The sequence below is a fragment of the Pyrus communis genome, chromosome 3 (assembly GCF_963583255.1).
Source record: "Pyrus communis chromosome 3, drPyrComm1.1, whole genome shotgun sequence".
Taxonomy (NCBI): Eukaryota; Viridiplantae; Streptophyta; class Magnoliopsida; order Rosales; family Rosaceae; genus Pyrus; species Pyrus communis.
This window is the reverse complement of record NC_084805.1, coordinates 5604625-5628165: the sequence shown is the minus strand read 5'-3', so window position 1 is coordinate 5628165 and position 23541 is coordinate 5604625. Positions and strand designations below refer to the sequence as shown.

Below are 23541 nucleotides of genomic sequence, written 5' to 3'. Positions count from 1 at the left end.
TTTCATTAAAGCTGACTAACTTTTTTTTTTAGGAGAAACGATAGTGGTTTTATTCAAAATATTAAGAACACATACAATCATCAAGGAGAGCATGCAGAAGAAAATCTAGAGGCTCCTCAAACCAGCAACTGGTGAAATTAGACAAAAATGTCAATTTGGCTATTCTATGTGCCGCATCATTGGCAGATCAGTGAACATGGCAAACTTTGGACTATTCAAATCCCTGCAGGCGGGTTTTAATATCATCATTCAGTAAATCAGTTGCAGGAGAACCACTATGTAAACTGCCTTTAGCTTGGACAACCAGTAGCGCATCAAACTCCAAGATAACAAGCTGCCAATTTTTCTGTGCAGCCAACTAAGGCCCTCCTCGAACAGCAAGAATCTCAACCGTGTTAGGTCTAGTCACGTGAGTTACTTTGCAAGCAAAACTTCCAGTATAACTACTGGCTTCGTCACTGAACACCACACTGACGCCCCCAGAATTTGTAGATGAACTAAAAGAGCCAACCACATTAATCTTGTTCCAGCGCGCTGGGGGAGGGAGCCAATGAAAAGGAGGCTGCACATTAAACACGTGAGGTACTTCGCAAGCAAAACGTATTATTACATATATTAGGCATGTTTTACTTTTTTTTTTTATTATTAAAAGAAATGTATACATTAAGCATGTTATGAAATTTATAGGTATATTAATTAGGCAATGAATTTATATTAGGAAAATTAACTAATCATAAATAAATTTATATATAGGATCAATATGTTATATGATTTAAAGTTAATTTACTTATACTTACGGAAAAGTATAAGTAAATTTATAGTTGTCTTAGTCAACTCTGGAAAGAAAAACTATTGTTTTCAACCAACAAATAGTGCACCTATTATTTGAATTTGAAAATTTTCTTTTTTAGTCAAACGATAAATTATGCTAAATTAGCCATAGACGGGGTTTGAACCTACGCCGTCATACAAGAGCTCAACATTTTTCCACAACTGTGGTAAAATGCCACTTGCTTTGAAATTTAAAATGTTAGATTGCTTAAAAAAAAAAAAAGGAAGATGAAATAAGGATTTAACGGGAAGATTAAAAAACCCTGAAATCATGCCTATTAAAACTCAACGAAATTCACTCACCATTATTGTAGATAATAATATGACTCATTAACATAATTAGTGTCTAGTGGCATAAGCTGTAAATAATTTGTAGTAATAGGTTACTTCCTTGCCTACATGTCAAAAAAATTAGAATTTTGGGTTTTATTTGGATGTTAAAGATAGTTGGGTTTATGTTTAGGAAACCAGAATAATAGGGGCCTATATAAATAACACAAAATTATATGTACAAAAAATTAACAAAATCGGAAACCATCTTTAAGAAATAGAAATCAATGTTTTGATTGAATACTTAATCATCACTCTCAATCAAAACATGAAATACTTAGTTATCGCTCTTAATCAAACGACTATACGAGCTCAATTTGATTGAATCTTTTTGTCTTTGAAGGGGGGCCGCAGAAATTTAAAATTTGAAAACGAAAGAACAAAGGAAGGTCGCTATAAGCTTTACGTTTGTCGTACTAAGACTGATCCCTACGTGTATATCTATGATTGATTTTTTTTTTTTTGGTTAAACTGGAATTACTCTAGGGCAAAGCCAAAATACACCAAAAAAGCCCACACAGAGGATAAACAATGCTACAAACCAGAGAAACAACATACAACAGAGTGATACAGGGTTAAAGACCAACACAGTCAACAACTACATGTCACCCTAAATCACTCCAACACCGACTCCGATTAATGTGGGCAAGGTAGACCATCTTTGTTCAAAATATGTACAATCGAAGATGGGGGTCTTTCGATCCAAGTATAATTGCTCATCTCCGAGTACTTCGCAGAAGCTAATCTATGAGCCACCATATTGGCGGATCGAGGAACCCAAGACCATCTACACTGTTGGAATGACCCCTTCAGCTGCATAGCTTTCCAAAGCACCGGAACTGCCTCCCACCTTCCCTGATAAATGGAATTACATAAGCTAGAGACAACTTCCTTTGAATCTGATTCAATTATAACCTTCCCTAACTCCAAATGATTAGCAAGCTTGCACCCTTCCAAAATAGCTTTTGCCTCAGCTTCTTGCACTCCCTCCGCCAAAATACTTTGCTTTTTAGTAGCAATAAATTTGCCATTAGAGTTGTTGATCACCGTGGCCACATATCCTTTTTTCGTTATCGACATCCAACTTGCATCAACATTTACTTTGTACCATGAAATCTCTGGTGGAGACCAAACCGAGATTGATTGAGAATCTCGAATCAAATTTGCTTGATTACCTGGAGAAGTTCTCGATCCCACAGCAACCCTGTTCGACATTTTGTTAGCCTCCATGAAAGCAGCATGGCCATAATTAATTTTATGAATTACCTACAGAGGCAACACAGTTTTCTGATTGAAAATACCATTACATCTCTCCTTCCAGATATTCCAACATGTGAAAGCCACTTATGATAAAATTCGGTTCTTATCTTGCTTACTTCCCATATTAGCATTAATTAAAGAACATAACCAATTTTCAAAAGTATCAATTTCATTTCGATTCACCTTGTAATTAAGTTGACCTCCAAACCAGATATGCTGAACCCATGGACACAACGAGAACAAATGCTCCACCGATTCCTCTTCCTCATTACATATAGGGGAGACAGCAACATGTCTTTTAAAGAGATCCAACCTGGTTGCCAGAGCTCTATGAAGGATTTGCCACATGAAAATTATGATCTTTGGATGAACCTCCAGCTTCCAAATACTTTTCCAAACTTGTTTGTTTATCGAAACAAGTAAAGATGATCTCCTATGCCGAATAGGAGCCTCCATGCTACGAATCCAATGATAACCAGACTTAACCGTATACTTACATCTTTTTTCTAAAGGCCAAATGAATCGATCATCACAGGAAGGGTCTCCAATTTGTACCTTTTTTATCTGTTCCATCTCACGTTGAGACAGACAAGAGCTAATGGGTTGGAGGTCCCATTCATGAGAATATGGCCTAATTATGGAAGCAAAATTCTGGCTCCAGTTTATATTCGAAGACTCTGAAGGATAAGGATGTCTCTTCGGTAAAGAAGGAATCCAACGATCCATCCACAGCCTTATATTTCTATTTGCCATTAATTAAAATAGAGAAGTCAATAGTCACCACACACTTCATGATTAAATTTACCCATCTCCTACCAAACCCCATTGTAATCATAACCACATCCAGGAAGTCCCACTCCATCCGATTATAAGCTTTATTCATATCTAGCTTAATACCCAACTCAAATTTTCTTTTTGTTCTCCTGAGTTTCATGGAGTGGAAGATCTCATGGGCAATCAATATATTATCTTGAATTTGCATGGCTGCTACAAAAGCATTATGCATAGGAGAGATTAAATTTGGTAAGAGAGGTTTAAGACGATTAGCAAGGATTTTTTAGAGTACCTTATAAGAGAAGTTACACAGGCTAATAGGCCTAAATTGTGTCATAGTCTCCAGGTTCGGCACCTTAGGGATGAGAACAATCTGTGTGGAGTTTAACTTTTTAGGGCTAATCTATGTTTGAATTATGTTTGTTTATTTGGTTTATGTCTCCATCAAATTGCTACACACCACCCCTTGTTAATGCCCAACCAACATAGGAACAACCAGATTTCTTCATCAATTTCGGAAGATGCAATTATTTGTCTTTTTTGGTGAGTCAGTTGGGGCCTATATTGAGAAAACTAAATTTAAGTTTAATTTTGCCAGTCATTGTTAGGTAGTTTCTTTTATTTCACTGTTGGGTTCGGTGGAGTGACGTGTTACCCACACCAACTTAATTGTATTCTCCTGCCAAAATTTATTGTTGGTTGACTCATTAAATTATCATTAATTATAGAATTAATTCTATGACAACTCTTAACTTTAGTACACTCTCTCAAAAAGTGAATTAAATTTTTAACTGAACCAACGTCATTTTCCTTTTAAATCTTTGTTGGTTGGTTAGAATTTTATCTCAGGTGAACAACCAAGCAAAGACCTTTAACTTTGGTGATATGTGCAACTTCTAAAGAGGACGCAGAGATCGAAGTGGATCTCAATCCCAAATTGAGTTATACTGCCAATGCTCAGTAAATTGTGATTTGTGGTTGCCGCTAGTGACACATCAAAAGGGGGCTTTTTTTTAATTGTGGCTAATATGTTGAGATTAGATTATGCCTTCGTTGGGAAAGAGAAGCGAAGGGATGGAAGGGGTGGTATGGAACTATGGATGAAGGAAGAGAAGCGAAGGGAAGGGCGGGCTGGAGGAAGGAGGTGGTGAAGGTTGTTATTAAGTGTTTTTAGCATTTATGTGGAGCTCCTAATATAATTTTGTATTATTTTTCGTTAAAATTTAACTTTACAATAACGTCATTAAAGATGTTCAAAGTCATTCCAAATTAAAAATTTAGTTGAACTAACTCATGGTATGAAATAATAAAATAAACCCGGCTCCTTGATGCATCATTTTTCATGTCAAGTGGTTAATGTGACAAGCTTGGCAACGGGTGAGTTCACACTTAGTCTCCTTGAAATTACAGGGTTTTTTCCAAAGCGGACAATATTGTGTTACGGTGGAGTTGAGCCCGGGTTGTGGTGGGGGCTCGGGTCGGGATGTGACAATTTGGTATCAGAGTGATTGTAAGATCCCACATCGCCCAGGGGAGTGATCCTTATATGTATATTTTCATCTCTACCTAGCACGAGGCCTTTTGCGAGCTCACTGGCTTCGGGTTCCATTGGAACTCCGAAGTTAAGCGAGTTCGCGCAAGAGCATTCCCACGATGGGTGACCCACTGGGAAGTTCTCGTGTAAGTTCCCAGAAACAAAACTGTGAGGGTGTGGTATGAGCCCAAAGCGGATAATATCGTGCTACGGTAGAGTCGATTCTGGATTGTGGTGGGGGCCCGAGTTGAGATGTGACAATTTGGTATCAAAGCCTAATCCTGGCCTCGTGTGTGCCGACGAGGACGTCGGGCCCCTAAGGGGGGTGGATTGTAAGATCCCACATCGCCCAAGGGAGTGATCCTTTTGGGAGCTTACTGGCTTCGGGTTCCATTGGAACTCTGAAGTTAAGCGAGTTCACGCGAGAACATTCCCAGGATGGGTGACCCACTGGGAAGTTCTCGTGTGAGTTCCCAGAAACAAAACCGTGAGGGTGTGGTATGAGCCCAAAGCAGACAATATCGTGCTACGGTAGAGTCGAGCCTGGGTTGTGGTGGGGGCCTGAGTCGAGATGTGACAGTTTGGTATCAAAGCCTAACTCTGGCCTTGTGTGTGCCAACGAGGACGTCGGGCCCCTAAGAGGGGTGGATTGTATTAAAATTCGGAATGCCACAGTAATTTTGATCCCGTTCCATAAAAATCTTTTTTGCTTATTCCAATACGCTGTGAGCCGTGTGGTTCTAATTCAACTATTCAAGGATGTGTCCATTTAAGGGACCCAATATATAATGGGTGTAGGTACCTGTCCTCAAAATTTGATTACTGAAAGGATTTCAGATCTATACAAAAGTTGCCCTAACTACGTTTCATCCACGTGGTATAGGTAGATTTCATCAAAAAAGCCGAAAGAGTATCCATCCTTTTGCCCCATAATCAAACAACCAGAAACTACAAAAACCACAAAAGTTTGTACACATTAATTTGCTAACCTATTGTTAAAAATAAGGAACAGGAGTTACTAAAAAGAGAAAACCAAAATTTAAATTAGTATCACGCTCCCTTCGGACCTCCTACCATAACTTTTTTGGGTTTTTATCATAAATGATTCTTGAGATTGATCAAAGTCATAATTTTGGTTCCTTACTTTTAAAATCAATCAATGTCGTCCCAGACATTCATTATCACACGTCAATTTGATCATTCTGTTAAGATTTCGTCAACTATTATGTTAGTTTTTATGTAAAATGGTCTTTGACATTGATATAACTACTCATTTTGGTCCATAAGTTTCAAGATCGATAAATCTGGTTCTTGATTTTCACTAATGCACATCAATTTTGCCATTCCGTTAAAATTTCGTCAATATTTTTTGTTAGTGAGCCAATGTGGTCCCGCTAATTCAATCATATGGTGCCACATAGATTAATTATAAGAAACTATTTCTTTGAGATTTAAAACTAAAAGTAAAATAAGAAACTAAAGACCAAATCTAAAAGAAAAAAAAAGGGACATCATCGTCTTCATCTGTGTATGCTCAAAAATAAAAGGAAGGCACCATGACACCACTAAAGCACTTAGCCTCTTTGAACTTACTCCTCATTCTCTCTAGTTGATTATAATCCTATTAAATTTGAAATGAATCTGGATTCAATTTTATCGAATTCAGATTGATTTTTTTTTTCCAGTTGGGGTTGTGGGATGTGAGAGAAATACCAACGCAGAATACTTGTCAGTTGTTTTGCTCTTAAAAAAATAATTACTTATAGTTAATCCATGTTGCACCATATGGTTGGATTAGTGGGACCACATCAGCACACTAACAAAAAATATTGACGAAATTTTAACAAAAGAATTAAATTGATGAGTGGTAACGAAAGTCAAGGACCAAATTTATCAATTTTGAAACTTAAGGACCAAAATGAGGAATTTGATTAATGTCTAGGACCATTTTCCAAAAAAAAACCCTTATTTTATGTAATCCATGTGTCACGATTTTATTGGATTTGTGAGTCCCACATTGATATGCGAAAGGACCAAATTGATATGCGATAATGAATGTTAAAGACAACATTAATTGATTTTGAAAGTGAGAGACTAAAATAATAAGTTTAATCAATCTCAGAGATCATTTTTTATAAAAACCCTTTTTTTTTTTCTTTTTTTTTTTTAAGATAATACCTTTGTCCATCCCATAAGGGAATCTACTTGTCTACTCACTTGTGACTACAAAATGTTTACTTTACAAACACTAATAATTTGAATAGTTCATTCTCTTTATCGTCATCATTTAAGTATCATCTCTATAAAAAAAAAAAATCATTCAATTTAAATCAATTCAAAGACCTTTTAGCAATCCACAGTTGAACAAATCGATAGTTTGAATAATTTTTTTTTACAAAAATAATATTTAGATAAAAATAAAGAGAATAAACAACTTTCTAAAGAATCAAATCTAAAACCTCTCACTCATAAGAAAAGAGGAATATCACTAGATCATAGTACTCAGTGATAGAGAATAAACAATTTTAATTATAATATTCATATTGTAAAAGTACATTTATTACCAATGAATAGATAAATAGGTTTAAGTATTTTTCATTTATTTATAGGAAAATTAATTAAAAGGGCTTCAAAACTTTGCATTTTAACCAAAAACCATCTAATAGCTTTATTTAATGATAAGAACAAAAAAAAAACATAAAATATAAACATGTGTACGCAGCACGCGTCCCTCCAACACCCCCCCCCCCCCCCCCCCAAAAAAAAAACAAATATAATTAAATAAGAAAAAATACATGAAAATACATATACATATTATATTATGCATGAATTAGCTAACTGTAACAACGATGACACCCATTTTTAGGCATTTGACAAAGCAAGATAACACAAACATACATCCGATACTATATTTTCATGTATATAATAAATAATTTATATAAAGTGATATATTTAGATTTCACTCGTACCTACTAAAGGCAAAAAAAATAATATACATATATACACAGTATAGTACTGTTAAGTTTCATAAACAGTGCAGTACCATTAAGTTTCATAAACAGTGTAGTAAGTTTCATCAACAGTGTAATAAGTTTCATAAACAGTGTGGTAAGTTTCATTTTTAAATTTTTTTTTAATATTAAAATTATGTCTTTTTCACTAAAATTTAAGTTCCTTTGTCATTTTTATCAAAATTTAAGAGTTTTTCATTAATTTAAGTCTTTCTCATTAGATAAAATTATAGCATGATTTTTTGTTAAGATAAACTTAACCCAAACCCTTTTCATGAAAGTTTTCTTTATTTATTGGTATATTTTCTAGTTTGGTTTGTGCTTTTACTTTTGTACACACAAATAATTCAGCATTAATCTTCTAGGTCACCTGGTTTTTTTTATGGCATTGTGAGATTGGAAAAAAGGGTTTGGGTTTTATGTTTGTTTAATTAAAGGGTTTTCAACATTTTCTTATTGAACAGTACCTCCCCTAATAGCTCAGGAAAGGGTTTCATTCTTTGAAAAACATTGAAACCTCAAATGATACTTAGTTTACTCGACATTTTTAATTTACCACGAAAAACATCTGAATTTTTTATTTATTTATACCAGCGACATTTTATATTAAATTTATTTAAATTATGTGGTAGGTGAGTCGGACTTGAGTGCATATAGAAAAAACTCTAACCAACTTGATTAAGAGTTCTTTTTTATTGATAGAATGATACTGGGGCAAAGGGGAATGGGAGGGACAAATAGTAACCAACAATAATTTAGTGCCGAATTCATCATTTATGAAAATCGAACACAAAACCTCATATTTGCAAATCGAAACAAATATCAGTAAATTACATGCAATAGTGCCAAAATTCCCATTATCCCTTTGAAACCATTCTAAATTTTAGTATAAATACTATCCAACCACGACTTAGTTCCCTCCACCACTCTCAATCCAAGAAAGCATCTGAACTTTACTCAGACCAAAATACTTCTCTCTCACAATATAATTCTGAGTTTCACAAATGGAGTCGAAGACCATTCAAGAATATCTTAAAAAAAAGACCGTTTTGGTTACTGGAGTCACAGGCTTCCTTGCAATGGGTACACTGTCCTCTCTCTCTCTCTCTCTCTCTCTCTCTCTCTCTCTCTCTCTCTCTCTCTCTCTCTCTCTCTCTCTCTCTGACTTTATTTGAAATCGGCATGCAGTATTTTTGGAAAAAATACTAAGGGTTCAACCAGATGTGAAAAAGGTCTATCTTCTTTTAAGAGCTCCGGATATCAACTCAGCCAGGGATCGCATGCATAATGAGGTTTACCTAAATATAGAAATTTACAACTTCCATACAGATTATATAACTCATATAATAGATTTCTTTTCAATTCTGACGTGCACCTTATTTTAATGTTTTGATATATTAAGATCATAGGAAAGGAGTTGTTCAAGGTTCTAAGGGAGAAAATGGGTGCATATTTTGATTCCTTTATATCGGAAAAAGTTGTGGCTATCCCAGGAGATGTAAGTTCGGAAAACCTGGGAGTTAAAGACTCCAAATTTAGGGAAGAAATGTTCAATGAAATACAAATCATACTCAACTCTGCAGCAACGACCAAATTTGATGAAAGGTAAAAGTATTCACCATACAATTGAGGTAATGCATGCGTTCTCATTTCGCCATCTCCAACTACCGCTTGTATAAACAAAGTTTCAGTTATATGGATCATACTATTTACTCTAAGTTCCACTTTAGTCTTAGTTTACAAGCCACTTGTACTATGATTTAGTGATATTTTTCTTCACTTGTGCGTAGGAGTTCTAAGAGTCTACTCTCATGAATGGGGAATTCGATATTAAATTATTGATATAACTTATTATGTGGGTTAGCTCAGTCCTTGTGTGTGTGTGTGTGTGTGTGTGTGTGTGTGTGTGTGTGTGTGTGTGTGTGTAAATTAGTAGCGAAATTTATGTAGACCAAAATGTATTATATTGAGATCATGTACGATGGATATACCAAAATATATTAAAATGTGTAAGAATATATTATATATAAAAAAAGGCTAAATTGTAGCAAAGGTGAGTGAGTTAATGAAAGGACCATAAGTGCAAGCCAGGGCATAATTCGAGAACGAGAGCAACTATTAGTAGAGTTCGGAGACCAAAACTAAACTTATGCTATAGTTTAAGGACCTTTGTTATAATTTAGCCTATGTCTACAAGAAAATATACTATGATGAAGAAAAAGAGAAATAAAACATGAAAATATAATAAATATAGGCACACACCTTTTTTTACTTCTCACACATTCCTCTCAATTTTTGACCTTTAGATCGAATGAATTGACGAAGATGAAAGCACAGAAATTAACAAGGGGTGTGTGACAGGTAAAAAAGGGGTGTGTTAAATATATGAGGTGATTAAATGTAGTATGATATGGACGTTGAGTCAACGGACTACAATTAGTTGTTAATCTTACGCAAGATTTTAGTCTAAAAGCGATTTTTTTCAAGGACTAAAATAAAGTTTTTTAAGTAAAATCTTTTGGAATACATATGACATTGTCTATAATATGAAAGAAGTGAGCTAAACCTTACAATGGTAACCATTGTAGTTAACTGTACATTGCAATTCATGGACAAATCTCACTTTCTATTTAATTTCTTGACAGAGCACTCCACGATCGCATGGAGGTCATCTCATCGGTCCTTATTATAAAAGCACTTCCACCCCTATCAGATTGCCCAAGCAATTACTGCCTAGGCAATTGAGCTAGGCAATTACTGCCTTCAATGAATAGTAATTACCCAAGTGCATCTCCATCCCTAAAAAGAATTGTCCAAGTTGTTGGTATTAAAATATTTTTATTAAAATATTAGAAGGAAATTTAATTATTAATTTCGGATACGATTTTTAACTAATCTCGTCACTCCACGTGTATTACCCGAAAACATGGTAGGTATTTATAGAAAAAAAAAATTTATATATATATATATATATATATATATTTGTATTTTTCAATATGTTTTAATAATTTTTATTAACCTAATTTATATGGACCATTAGATTACAAAAAAACTATAATCCAACAGCCCAGATTTTGACACGTAAGCCAACGGTAACAATTGGACTTTGTTTAATTTTTCCTTTTTTATATTTTATTTTTGTCAAAATATCTGGACCGTTAATCGAAAAATCCAACAGACCAGAAAATGCCACTTCGCCCCCAGTGAGTGCACTTGCCCGGCTGGCCCAACCCTGTTTTCTTGTTGGGCCACTCATTATTCTCCTACATGTAATGCACGCACCTGGCAAAAAAGAAAATTATAAAAAGGTTGATGCTAGGCAGACGTTAGCCTGACGACAGATCCACCAGTCTATGGGCTGGCAATTCAAGCCTGGGTTGTTTGTCGGGCTCGGCTGGAATGATTTAATTTGGGAAACGAAGGGAGGGATTAGATTGCCCAATAGCCGATATATTCATAGGGTGGAAGTGCTCTAAGGGGTGTCAGCGTCTCCTTCTCTTCTCCCAATATGCAATATCTGCAGGGTTATGTGATTGCTAACTCAAGAAAATAAATACAATCTTTGTCCTTCAATTGCAACTTTTGCTAAACTCGTAGCCAGTTAACACATGACCAAAAGTGAAATTTGCTATATATTTATATAACCACGCCCAAAATATATACACAGTAGACTGGATATTTGTGTGCAGGTATGATATTGCGCTGGACGTGAATACATTCGGAGTTCTTCATGTGTTGAGTTTTGCGAAGAAATGTTTAAAACTGGAGATGCTTCTCCATGTATCAACCGGTCAGTTCTCTGTGTTTGTTTGTCCTTAATTTGGTACAACCTTTATTTATTTATCCCTTTTTTTTTTTGTCTTTTGATATGGGTCCAAAGTAACTAAAAATTGGACCTATTTCAAAAATCAAAAGTTACTAAAAATTAGACCTATTTCAAAATGTGGCCTATAAAATTAGACCTATTTCAAATTTTCTCCTTTTTTTTTTTTTTTGTTGACATAATAAAACTTTTTTGAAGTCTTACTCCTTGAATGGATATATAGTTTTTGCTTAATTGATGGTGATTAATTGGTGAACCTTTTTCCAGCTTATGTGTGTGGTGAAAGGGCAGGACTCATAGCAGAGGACTTATCATCTTCATTAATTGACGACGTAATAAACAATAATTTCGAATTACATGAAAAGAAGTTGGTGGGGGAGAAATTGAATGAAAGAAAAGCACAAGGTGCTTCTGAAGAAACTATTACCCGTACCATGAAGGATTTTGGCATTGAAAGGTTTTAATCAGAGCATCATTATCTAATCTAATTGTGCCCTATATTACTCTTCACATATGAATTTTATACCGTGGATTACTAAATCAAAAGGAAAAAAAAAGTGAAAGTGTTGGTAGAATTGTTTTTGAAACTCTTGACAATTCAACGTATATTGTGCCATTCAAATTAAGTTCTAGACTTCTGTTAATTTATTTGTTTTTCTTTGATACAATTATTAGGGCTAAACTTTACGGATGGCCAAACACCTACGTATTTACAAAGGCGATAGGAGAAATATTTCTGCATCACTCAAAGGATAATCTACCTCTAGTTATCATCCGCCCAACCGTTGTTACTAGTACTTATAAGGAGCCGTTTCCAGGTTGGACTCAAGGTTTGAGGTAATGAGCTTGCTTTGCCTGTACCCTAAAATCTTTATTTCAAACATATATTTATCTAGTACAATTAGTATGGTCCTCTTTAGAACTAAACGTGAGAATGTAAAAACTGTATGATCTGGTTTTCATTTAGAATATATGATCCTCCTTTGACAAGGTGACAGCTAAACTCATATCTGTGTTCTTTTTTGTATGATTACAGAACCATTGATAGCATAATTGCTGGTTATGGTAAAGGAAAGTTGAAATGCTTACTTGGTGATCCTATGTCAGTATTTGATATGGTGAGTTCAAAGTCAATCAATCACCAAACCCCTCCCCAACGCATACATACATTATGCATATTATGTAGATCATGCATGTGCGTAAAATGTGTCTACGGGGTAAGCTTCTTAGCAGGGTGCCATGCACATAAACTTTGTTGGGGGCAATTTCGTAATTAAATCTTCTATATTAAAAGAAAATTACGAGTGTCGATATGCGCATCCACCTGGCATATTTTTTCTACCACCATATATATTAGTTTGTCATCTACAATTTAGTTATAAAATAAATGAGAACATATGACAGGTGCATGTTTAGATATAATAGGACTCAAAATTTTAAAAATGAAGGAATTCGAGAACAAACAAAACATGATAGAGACTTTTTGCAAAAACAAGCATACCATAAAAGAAAATTAGAAAATAAACTGACGAACAAACGAAATATCTAAAATATATATTAACGAAATTTTCTTTGTCAATCAAAAAAGGGTAAAAAAAAAAAATTTTATCTTTTATCACAACAAAAAAGTTAAGGACAGTAATGTAATTTTATAAAACAAAATTTTGCTACTTTTTGTTTAAGCTTCACTTACAAGTCATTTTATCATCACTTTAAAATAAAATAAAATAAAAAAAAAAAAAAAAAAAAAAACAAACAAACAAACAAGCAAACCTTTCTCCCTCTCCCCACTCCCACATTCTCTCACTCTCTCACAAACCATGTGTGTGGGCATATACTAGTAACTATAAACATTATTTTACAAAATAAGGTTGCTGAGACGGCTACAACCGAATGACTATATCTTGATTGTCTTGTTAATCATACTAAACTACAAACTATATTATAGGGAACAAAACTAAAGAAACCATGCCACTTAGTACTATAGTGTAGTGATATTCCTCTTCACTTGTAAGTGAGAGGTCTTAGATTCGGTTCTCACCAAAGGCGAATATGAATCACATTATTGAAGCCCACCCCTTCCCCCTTATCATCTGTTCAAAAAAAAAAAAAAAAAAAAAAAAAAAAGAACTTATGAAACCCGAACTCAGATAGGATGGACTCAAATTCTAAACTAATAAGAAAACCCCAAATAATTAAATAAACATAAAATACTAATATTTTCTAACACCCCTCCCTGTCAAACTAATGACGATACATAACATAAATTTGTCAACAAATAGATGTGGATGCAAGTTCCGTTATGCTAACTTCATATACCAATTCCCATACGAAACTCCATAGGTGCCAGTCCGAGATTCATGTGGCAGTGCCAGTAACAATTATCTAATCACTCGAATGCCCACCAGCACAAGCACTTGAGTGACATTCACAGCAAACTTCAAATAGTCTAGAAACACGTGTGGGCCTCAAAAATACTAAACCAATTTTACTTGCTCGTGTGGGCCGAAAACAAACGGCAAAATTTTTTTGTTTTCTCTTTCATTTTTTGTTTTCCTTTTTTTTTGTTTTCTTCCTTCCTTCTCTCTGCCTTTCTTCAATTCGTGCAAAACCAATTGCACCAAACAAGTCGCGCAAACCTATGGGATTGCGGCAAACAAAACAACTTAGTGCAAAGTCAAACTGCAGAAAGGGACTTCATACGGGTTGCGACAGATCCAACTCGTAGGAGTCGGTGCGGGTAGGGTGAGTACGGGGTTCGGGTTGAGTAGGTGCGGAGGTTTATGGGCTTATGCACATGACAACGAGGGACAACGGGTTGTGGAAGCGCGTTAAGCTACAGGTGCAATGGTGTGGGTTGAGTGCACGTGGTTAAAGTAGAGATTCGTCGGCGGGAAACGGTTGTCGGGTTCTGGATTTCTGATTGCAGCAGCAATGCGGGTGGATATAGCATTGGAGATGGTGGTGCGGGTTAAACTGCAGGTTATCCAAGGCGGAGACGAACTCGACCCGAGTTAACTCGGGTCTGGGCTTCATGAATGAAGAAAGTTGGAGTTTTAACGTAAAACCAATGGTAATATGGGAGGTAGCTTATAAGGTTTTTCTTCCCATCAATATGAGACTTATTCTCAATACACATTCTCACGTGTGGCGAATTTTTAAGCCTAAGACGTGGAAATACAATGAGGTGACGTGGAACGTGTACAGCCATTTAGCTTAATAGGTGGGACAACCTGGTCTAATACCATGAAAAAAATTGGGTTCCACTGTAAAAGCAATTGACAATATATGACTTTAGGTATCAGACTGGGACGAAAAAAACTTGATGTACCAAATGTTAAAAATCAAGAAACTTCAGAGTAGGAAACTAAGATTAACCAAAAAAAAAAAAACAATACAAATTTCCATGTGACATATTTTTACTAGTGGTAGATGATGACATGTTGAAATGAATGATAAGAAAACTAGTTTGCCCATAAATTTAACATAAGTATGGATAGAATCGGACGATAAGGGATAAATTGGCAATTTTTAAAATTTAAGTGTCAATTACCCAATAGTTTAGAGGGTTAATTTTCAAAAGTGATAATTCAGATGGTCAAATGATACCCTAAGAACATAATATAGCATTCCAAACTTCTTGTTATTATAAGGGTCGTAATTTTAGTGCTTTTAGATCAACTGTTGATTACAATTATCAAAAAGTTCAAATTTTAGATAAAATTCTATACAAGCCCAAAATTTTGGTTAATTTTCCAAGGATGGAGGGAGGGGAAAGGTTTGGTGAGTGGGTTCATTTCTTCTTTATTTGTTTTTTTTTTTTTTTTTACTAACTAGTTTGTTTCTTTAATTTCTACTTTTTCTTCTTCTTATTCTTCCTTTCGGATTTATAATAATAGAAGGATATCTAAAAACAATTACAGTTTGTTTGTAACATTATTTAATAAACTTGAAGGAATATTTGTTGAAGTACAAATTTGGGATATAATATTGCTGAATTTTTTTTTTCTACTTGGTAATTGCTTACACCCTAAAGTTCAATTGTATTTGTGATTTTTTTTTTTCTTTTAGATATGTATAACTGAAGATCGAATTGTAAATTACACAGATTCCTGTTGACATGGTGGTAAATTCAATAATTTCAGCGATAGTGGTGAATGCCAATCAATCTTCTATTCACATTTACCATGTGGGATCTTCATTTCGCAACCCTATAACATTTTGTGATATTCAAGATATTATGTTTCGATACTTCACCAAATTTCCCTGGGTGACGAAGGACGGAAAGCCTATTAAGGTTGCGAAGTTTAGAATGCTTAGAACCATGGCTTCTTTCCGCATGTACATGCAAATTCGCTTCATGATACCTTTGCAGGTTTGTTCAACCTATTCCCTTGCTAGTATAAAAAATCATAATATAATTGGGATTAAAACGTTTGACAATATCATCTCATGATTGTTGAGTTTAAATTACTTAATGTTCCTTTAATATTATATTTCATTATTCTTGATATCCACGTCTGTTTCTTCTCTTTTTATTAGTTTCTTTCATATATTCCTCTTTGCATCTTTGAAGGTATTGAAGTTCGTAAGTAAAGCACCATGCCAATATTTCAAGGACCTATATGCTAATTACAGTCGAAAACTCAAATTGGTAATGCGCATGGTAGAGCTATACAAACCCTACGTGTTATTCAAGGGCATGTACGTATGCTTTATTTGGTGATTAGACAAAGTTTTATCATTAATTGTAATTATGCATATATGTTTTGATAATGATTTAACATGTTTTTCCTTGTAGATTTGATGACAGCAATTCGGGGGTGCTGCAAAGGATGACAAATGAGAGTTACATAGACGCAAAAGAATTTAACTTTGATCCCAACAGCATTGATTGGGAAGACTACATTACGAAAACTCACACTCCTGGCCTCGAAAAGCATGTTATCGTCAAATGATCGATAACCCGATGAATCGATACATTGTCATTGCAATTAAAGTGTATCTTTAGGAAAGTGTCAAGTTTGCATCCTTTTTCTCATTAGCGATATTGATAGAGATGAAACAATTCAACAATAGTGTTGAAGAAACTCTATCAAAGTTTATGTCTTTAGTTTGCGGATAATTTACGAATGGTGATGAAATAATTCAACTGTAGTATTGAATAAATTATATCAAATTTTATACATTTTGGTTTGTGACTTTGTTTATCTTTCTTGAGAGAGAGAGAATTGCGAACACTACAAGAATTTTAGCTTTGCACTGGTGTGGATTAAGATGAAAGCGCAGACTTCGGTGGCAATTATCAGTAGCCACCAAGCAGCCACCGAATAAGAATCCATGTCCTATGTAAACATCTCTGTTGTAACAAACGCCACTATTTCTATATCTGTGTAAAAAGGAATAGTACAAGTCTCATTATATTCAATCTTTGGTTTATTTATTTATAATTAAAAATAGTAAGTAAATCTTTTTAGAGAAAATAAAGTAATGTTATTCATACCATGTTTTTGTACTACATTTTCATACCAACTTAGGTGGCATTTGATGTGGACAGCCATATCATTTGAATTAATCAGATTTTTAAATTTAGTTCATTATTTAATAAATTAATAATAAAAAAAAAAACTAGCTAATTAAATGATGATTATGGTATACAATAAGTGTTTCTCCTTTCTTTTCTTTGGTTTTGCAAATTTTTTAAATAATGTGGTTGTTCACATCATATGTCACTTAAGATGATATAGAAATATAGTATTAAAACATAATATGAAAAACATTGCATGAAAAAAATATCATTTTCGCATAGTGTCCAGATAGCCTTTTTTTATTTTTTTTTATTTTATCAAAAGGGCGCCCACTGAGCACCCATTGCAGTGTCTAACTCTAATCCCATTATTGATGTCAGTGGCTTTTGATAAAATTAAATATTTTGCAATCAAGTCCTCCAAGACAGACTTGCAGTCAAGTCCTACAATTTCATAGTATAATTCCATCCGTCTTCCATTGGTAGCGTTCTTGAGCAACCTGGGCACAATTGTAATTTAAAAATAATAAGAACATATAAGATACTATCACATAATCATACTAAATTTAAAGTAGTATAAAAACAACTAAAACTAATTAAAATCTACCTCCATAAGAACTTCATAGTTCATATCTGAATAAATCACTTAAGATCCGATTGTTAAATCATCTTCTGCACTTCTTTCTTTCTGTCAAAAAAGTTAACAACGCTAAAAAACCACAAATATACATCATAATTTACTTACTTAAAAGAGCAACGAAAATTAAATTTTTAGTCAAAATGAAAAAATAAAAGGAAAATTATTATAGCGAAAACGGAATAGTTATGCCTCTCTGTGCATCCTCCTCAATGCCAAACCTTTTTGTACTCAACACTATTCACTGCAGAACAACAATCCATTGTATGAATTAACAAAAAATTGCATGCAGAGGAGACCCAGGCAAGATCTGAAAATATACATTAGAAGATATGAACTCAAAGTGGGAAAGAAGTTGGACCTGATATGACACAAAGAGGGGAGAGAGAGACCATGATGCATGAGTAGTGTTGGCAATGGTGGGTAACTGATAGGAACATGGAAAAGATGGGGTTGAAAGAACGGAGCTTCAAGGTTGAGATTGAGGTTTGAAAAGAAAGCTAAAAGCCCAATGAAAAAAACAAAACAGAATAGAAAAGCCGGCAATGGATGCCAGATGCCCAAGCTGCCGACTCTCAAAACGGCAAACTAAATGAAAGCAAAATCAGATCTGAAATTGAGGAAAAGGAAAGAGCTCTCACAAAGAGAGAGAGAGAGAGAGAGAGAGAGAGAAAGGCTTCCACAAAGGAAGAGAAGGGCTCTCACAAACAGGAGAGAAAAACTCTCACCAACTCCTCTGTAATCCAAAATAAAACAAATGGGAGAGAACTTTATCTCTGAAAGGAAAAACACAAGAGGAAGAGGAAAAAACGAAGAGAGATGTGACGGTGAAAACAAAGAGAGCGAGGAAAGTAAAAGAAAGAGAGAGATGGGGGGAAAACAGAGGAGAAATTGGAAAATGAAGATAGAGAACTAATTAGATTTTGGCACAATATAATAACAAATAAAAAACTGTTGTGAATAATACATGGATGGCCCTTATGAATAGTCTGTTACTATTTATGCACAGTATTTTCATTATTTATTTGTGGAAAATTTGTAAAGTGAATAGTGTTCTCTTTGCTTATAAAACAAATGAGACTCACATAAGAGGAAGAGAAGAAAAAGAGAAGAAGAGGAAGAGAGAAAAGAGAGGAAGAGGAAAGGGGATAATAGAGAGTTATTTTGTACTCTTATTATTCTAAATTATAATGGAAGCACCACTGTTGCTCCGAGGACGTACTCTAATCACACTGACTGTAGAGAAACCTCGTAAATTTTGTGTCTTGTTTTATTTATTCCACTGCACACACCATCGATTTTACAACACGTTATCAGCACGAGAAGCTCTCGTGTCAATGGAAAGCACAACGCTACAAATCATGTTCACCTCTGTTGCCTGGAATCTCACAGATAAGAAAATCTTTTCATTTCATCTTAAAAAGCAAATATATATATATATATATATATATATATGTTGTTGTATGACTGCATATCATCCTTTGCAGAAGCAAAAGAGTACAGACCCAAAATTCGTAGAGAATCTGACAACCATGTAAACAGCTTCGGAACTCCAACTTGCAGACATCGGATTGAAATATTTTCTTCTTCAAAGTTGTTCATCTGCCCAGTATCTACAACATATCAAATTTTCAGAAAATTCCAACGGTGCGATCATCGCAGATGCCTGAAATACCAAACCAGTTTCCTATTTCCGCAGAAAATTGGACAGGCACCTTATGAGTACCAAAACTCCATTTCAGTTGCTCAGATTGAAATTGTTTCTTCACGAAAGTTGTTCGGTATCCTCTTATCCATATCATACTAAAATTTGAACTAAATCTAACGGTTTGATCTTCTCATAAGTTACAGACTCCAAAACTTATAAGAACCGTTTCGACTTTTTCGAAACTCACTGGAGGAGGAACACCAATTGGAACTTATTGTTACTATTACTTCCTAAATAACTAAAAGGACTTAGAGTTGTGAAATGAAAACAAAAATAAAAAAAAAAAAAAAAAAGCAAAGGAATTGTACAACATGTGAATGAATAAAAAAAAAAATAATAATAAAAAAGGAGTAAAGGTTTTTAGATGGTGTTGCACCATCTGAAAAGAAAGAAAAAAATATATATACATATTTATTTATGTGAATAGTGTTGGTTTAAAATCTTTTCACAAGTTCTATTTATTTTAAAACAATTTATTTATCATGGACGGTTTTACCGCCTGCTGGTTTAAGTTTTAATTTATGTGAATGGTGCTGAATTAAAGCCCTTGTCACGAGCTTTATTTACTTAAATGCAATTTATTTACTATGGCTGGAACTACCGCCAATTGCGTTAATTTATTTATTGTACTTATCTTTTGTTACGATGAGTAAATACAGGACCTGAAGTTCCTTGATAAATTAGAACCTGCAGTTTCTTGATCCTCATCATATAAAAATGATTGGACCTGAAGTTTCATCATATAAAAAGATCGAGCATGAAGTCCCTTGATCCTCAAGATTAGGACATAAAGTTCCTTGATGAGTACAGTAAGTTTGAAGTGCCGCAATGCCTCAACTTAAGTCATAAGAGTCTCAGTCCACAGACTATTAAATAAGGACCAGAAGTTCCTTATATCCATACTCAAAATGGTTTAGCAGAAGTATTTATTAAGCGGATGAAATTGTTTACTCACGCTCTGCTCATGAAAATGAAATTGCCAAGTTTCTACATGGGGACATGTCATTTTACATGATGCAATATTAATTCGGTTGAGACCTGTTGCCAACCATCAATACTTTTCAGTACAACTCGTGTTTGGGCACAAGCCAAACATTACACATTTATGAGTTTTTGGTCGTGTTATCTATGTGCCTATTGCATTGCCACAATATATTAAAATGAGGCATCAACACAAACTGGGAATTTATGTTGAATTTGATTCACCATTCAACATTTGGAACCTTTGACTGGGGATATGTTTACCACGCGGCTTGTAGACTATGATTTTAATAAGACAGTTTTCCCACCGTTAGGGGGAGAAAATAACTTCGTTCTAGAAGAACGATAAGCAAATATCATTCCAGAAGAATGATGAGAAAAGACCGTTCCAGAAGAACAAATAGAATTTGTCTTATTTTGATTCATGAAGCAATCAATATAAAAACGAAGTAAGAATAATTGAATGATGCAATGATATACATATCAAATGCCAGATGCATTTAATGATGCAACGAAAGTGATGAAATCACATATACTTGCTGAGAGTGTGACTATAAGAATTGATGTCCTCTTTGGACAATATAGTGAGGCAGCAAATGATTCATCTGTTGCACGCCTGAAGCGTGGCAGACCTTCAGAATCAAAAGATTTAGTTATTTGAAAGAAAAAGAATATGGCATTACTGAACTATTGCATTCCCGAAGCATAACTATTGCATGCCAGAAGTATGACAGTCGCCGCATGTTGATGTCTCATGCATGAAGCATGATAGACATATAGGTTTCAATGACTCAACTCCCGGAAGTGGAGATTACAATACAAGCTTTATAACGCTCCAGAGGAGGTTATGATCCACATTCTCTAAAGTATGATTGTCCTGTAAAAGACAATGTAATGCCCTTGAAGAGGCAATGGATATCCAAAAGAAATAAAAAATAATAATAAAAAAAATTTATGCATGTACATGCCCATGAGAATATGGGATCACAAATTGATGATAACCAATGGTAATTTTGGTTTTTATAAGTAGTTACTAAATTCATCAATGAGCTGTGTTGATATTGAGTCACGTTCTTTTGTTCGTTGACGAAAGAAAATATTATTTGCCAAAAATGGAGAAAGGCAATTCCATTACAATCTTGTAAGAACGTGGAAAAATGGACATATATATATATATATATATATGTGTGTGTGTGTGTGTGTGTGTGTATGTGTGTGTGTGTGTGTGTGTGTGTGTGTGTGTATACAATACAAATAGCCAAAAGATGTTGAACCCATAAGGTTACTTGTGGGCATTTGTAATACCGTGAAATACACTCACATGATATGACACAAGATTGTAAAGGAGTTCATATGAATGGAGAATTATATATGAAGGGTTGTGAGTCGCCTACATTATATCACCATAAGTAAATCCCTCAAATATACATAGAAGCAAATTGCTCTGTATAAATTCCAAAGAAAAATATGTCATGAAGTGTAGAAAATTCCTGAAGGATTCAAATTGCCTGAAGTAAGCCCTGGAAGGGTAAAGCATAAAATATGTACTCAATACCAATGGATGGTATAAATTTTCTTAGTGAGTACTATCATTATGATATTGTTGCAACATATTAAAATCTCTTGCAAGAGTTGATGATAGTAAATTGGGACTCCTGAAGAGTCTAGAAAGATTATAAAATGTTGAGAGAAATATTATCTCGAACTGCAGATCGAACAATATGCCAACAAGAATCTTATCCATGATGTTTATGATATTAAAGAATCATATGGATTAAAGATTATGAGTTGAATACTCAAAGGATGTCGACACTAAGAATGATCATTTATCTTCGTGAGGGTAAAGATAAATTGATATTTGGTCCAAAAGTACCACATCTTAGTGAAGTATATGCTTTATTATATTTGGCACAATACATTGAATGAAATAAAGCTTATCTGTTAATATCTCCGAGAAATTACATACACATGAGTTAAAACAAAGAAACAGGAGGGAACCTTCACAAAGGTTGCTCATGTGAAGCCTCAGTACTTGGCAGTACCCCATAAGGGGGAGGCACTGGAGATTGATCATGTGGCACCTCAGTACTTAGCAAAACACCAGAAGGGAAAGGCATCAGTTGTCTTTAGAATCTAGCCACGAATCTTTGGTGATCATTTTGAATTTGACTTTCAGATTCTTGAAGCTGGTCAAACTTTTTTTTTATGCTCGTCAAGTAATTATTTGCAAGCACATGTAACACTCTATTCTCGTGCTTGAGTTCTCTGATATCTTGTTTAAGACTTGCCACCTCAGCCATTAATGATTCAACTTGGTGAGTTCGAGCAAGTAGGCGTTGGCTGATATTGGATACAGAGCCTGCACATTGAACACTGAGAGCCAATGAGTCTTGAACGGCCAACTCATCATACCGTTTTGAAAGGATTCTGTTATCCTTTGGAGTGAGAAGATTCCTAGCTACCACAGTAGCGGTTATGTTATTCTTCATCACAGAGTCCCCAACCGTAAGAGGACTATTAGAAGATAAGAAGGACGGGCGCCGTATATTATCCTGATGTTGTTCGTCTATATCACTCCTAAGACTTAAATCTATGCAAATGTTACATGGGCAAGCCATTTTCAGAAATGATGAAGGAAAAATGAGGTCAAATAAAATCTCAGAAGTGCAAGAAGGGGAAAATTTCTACAGGCAACAACTTTCTGAGCATACTCTTGAACACAATTGATGTCTCTATAAAAGAAGAGGTAATATAGCCACTTGTTCAGAGATCGAAGAGGCACCGCTCTCCGAATTTCAAAAGCCAGATTTTCCTGAAGAAAGTTCGTTGGCATTTTTCAGACGCAATCTCAGCTTTTTCGGATATCTAGTACAACTTTGTCAATGATCTCTGACAAAGTTGAAAACGCGTAAATCTTACTGTTCTAATTACACTACAATTGCTGACAAGAGTAAAGGCACATCACCACTACTTGCTATTGAAAAATCTATATATATGTCGACCTTCGTTCTCCAAAACAAGGCAAACTTGCAAGAATACCTATCTCTTCCTCATCTCCGAGAATGCATATTCAACAAAGCATCTCGAAATACCCAGTTTTCTTCCTCTCCTAGAATACCTATTCA

At 34.6% G+C, this 23541-nt stretch overlaps 2 protein-coding genes and 1 long non-coding RNA gene across 4 annotated transcripts; 1 reads left to right on the top strand and 2 right to left on the bottom strand.

Annotated features, from left to right (window-relative positions):
• Nucleotides 1-1513: 1513 nt before the first annotated feature.
• On the bottom strand, nucleotides 1514-3110 carry LOC137730160 (uncharacterized). Of its 2 annotated transcripts, none has more exons than XR_011068094.1 (2): nucleotides 2605-3110; nucleotides 1514-2365 (listed from the first exon to the last, which is right to left on the bottom strand). XR_011068094.1 is itself a non-coding variant. In XM_068469222.1 (2 exons), exons 1-2 carry the CDS (start codon nucleotides 2992-2994, stop codon nucleotides 1798-1800), a joined length of 1020 nt encoding a protein of 339 aa, XP_068325323.1. In that variant the 5' UTR covers nucleotides 2995-3070; the 3' UTR covers nucleotides 1514-1797. The 2 variants fall into 2 exon arrangements, 1 of the variants encoding a protein (XP_068325323.1); XM_068469222.1 differs by having other exon boundaries at nucleotides 1514-2427; nucleotides 2605-3070.
• A 5457-nt stretch (nucleotides 3111-8567) lies between these two features.
• Nucleotides 8568-16610, top strand: LOC137729938 (probable fatty acyl-CoA reductase 5). The gene is made up of 10 exons (XM_068468988.1): nucleotides 8568-8823; nucleotides 8929-9032; nucleotides 9143-9345; nucleotides 11430-11530; nucleotides 11831-12020; nucleotides 12239-12400; nucleotides 12600-12681; nucleotides 15672-15938; nucleotides 16140-16267; nucleotides 16365-16610. The coding sequence occupies exons 1-10, from the start codon at nucleotides 8745-8747 to the stop codon at nucleotides 16519-16521; spliced, it is 1473 nt and encodes a 490-aa protein (XP_068325089.1). The 5' UTR covers nucleotides 8568-8744; the 3' UTR covers nucleotides 16522-16610.
• A 904-nt stretch (nucleotides 16611-17514) lies between these two features.
• LOC137727618 (uncharacterized) lies at nucleotides 17515-18443 on the bottom strand. Its single transcript, XR_011067829.1, has 3 exons — nucleotides 18089-18443; nucleotides 17698-17778; nucleotides 17515-17590 (listed from the first exon to the last, which is right to left on the bottom strand). It is a non-coding gene; the product is annotated as an uncharacterized lncRNA (long non-coding RNA).
• Nucleotides 18444-23541: the final 5098 nt, after the last annotated feature.

Bases quoted from the DNA above. Each gene is read 5' to 3' on its own strand.
- LOC137729938 (XM_068468988.1), top strand. From the start codon at position 8,745: ATGGAGTCGAAGACCATTCAAGAATATCTTAAAAAAAAGACCGTTTTG. The intron at 8,824-8,928 runs GTACACTGTCCT...ATCGGCATGCAG, and splicing joins CACAGGCTTCCTTGCAATGG to TATTTTTGGAAAAAATACTA. The intron at 12,021-12,238 runs GTTTTAATCAGA...TACAATTATTAG, and splicing joins AAGGATTTTGGCATTGAAAG to GGCTAAACTTTACGGATGGC.
- LOC137730160 (XM_068469222.1), bottom strand. From the start codon at position 2,994: ATGGAACAGATAAAAAAGGTACAAATTGGAGACCCTTCCTGTGATGAT. The intron at 2,428-2,604 runs GTGAATCGAAAT...TTGCCTCTGTAG, and splicing joins GAGGTCAACTTAATTACAAG to GTAATTCATAAAATTAATTA.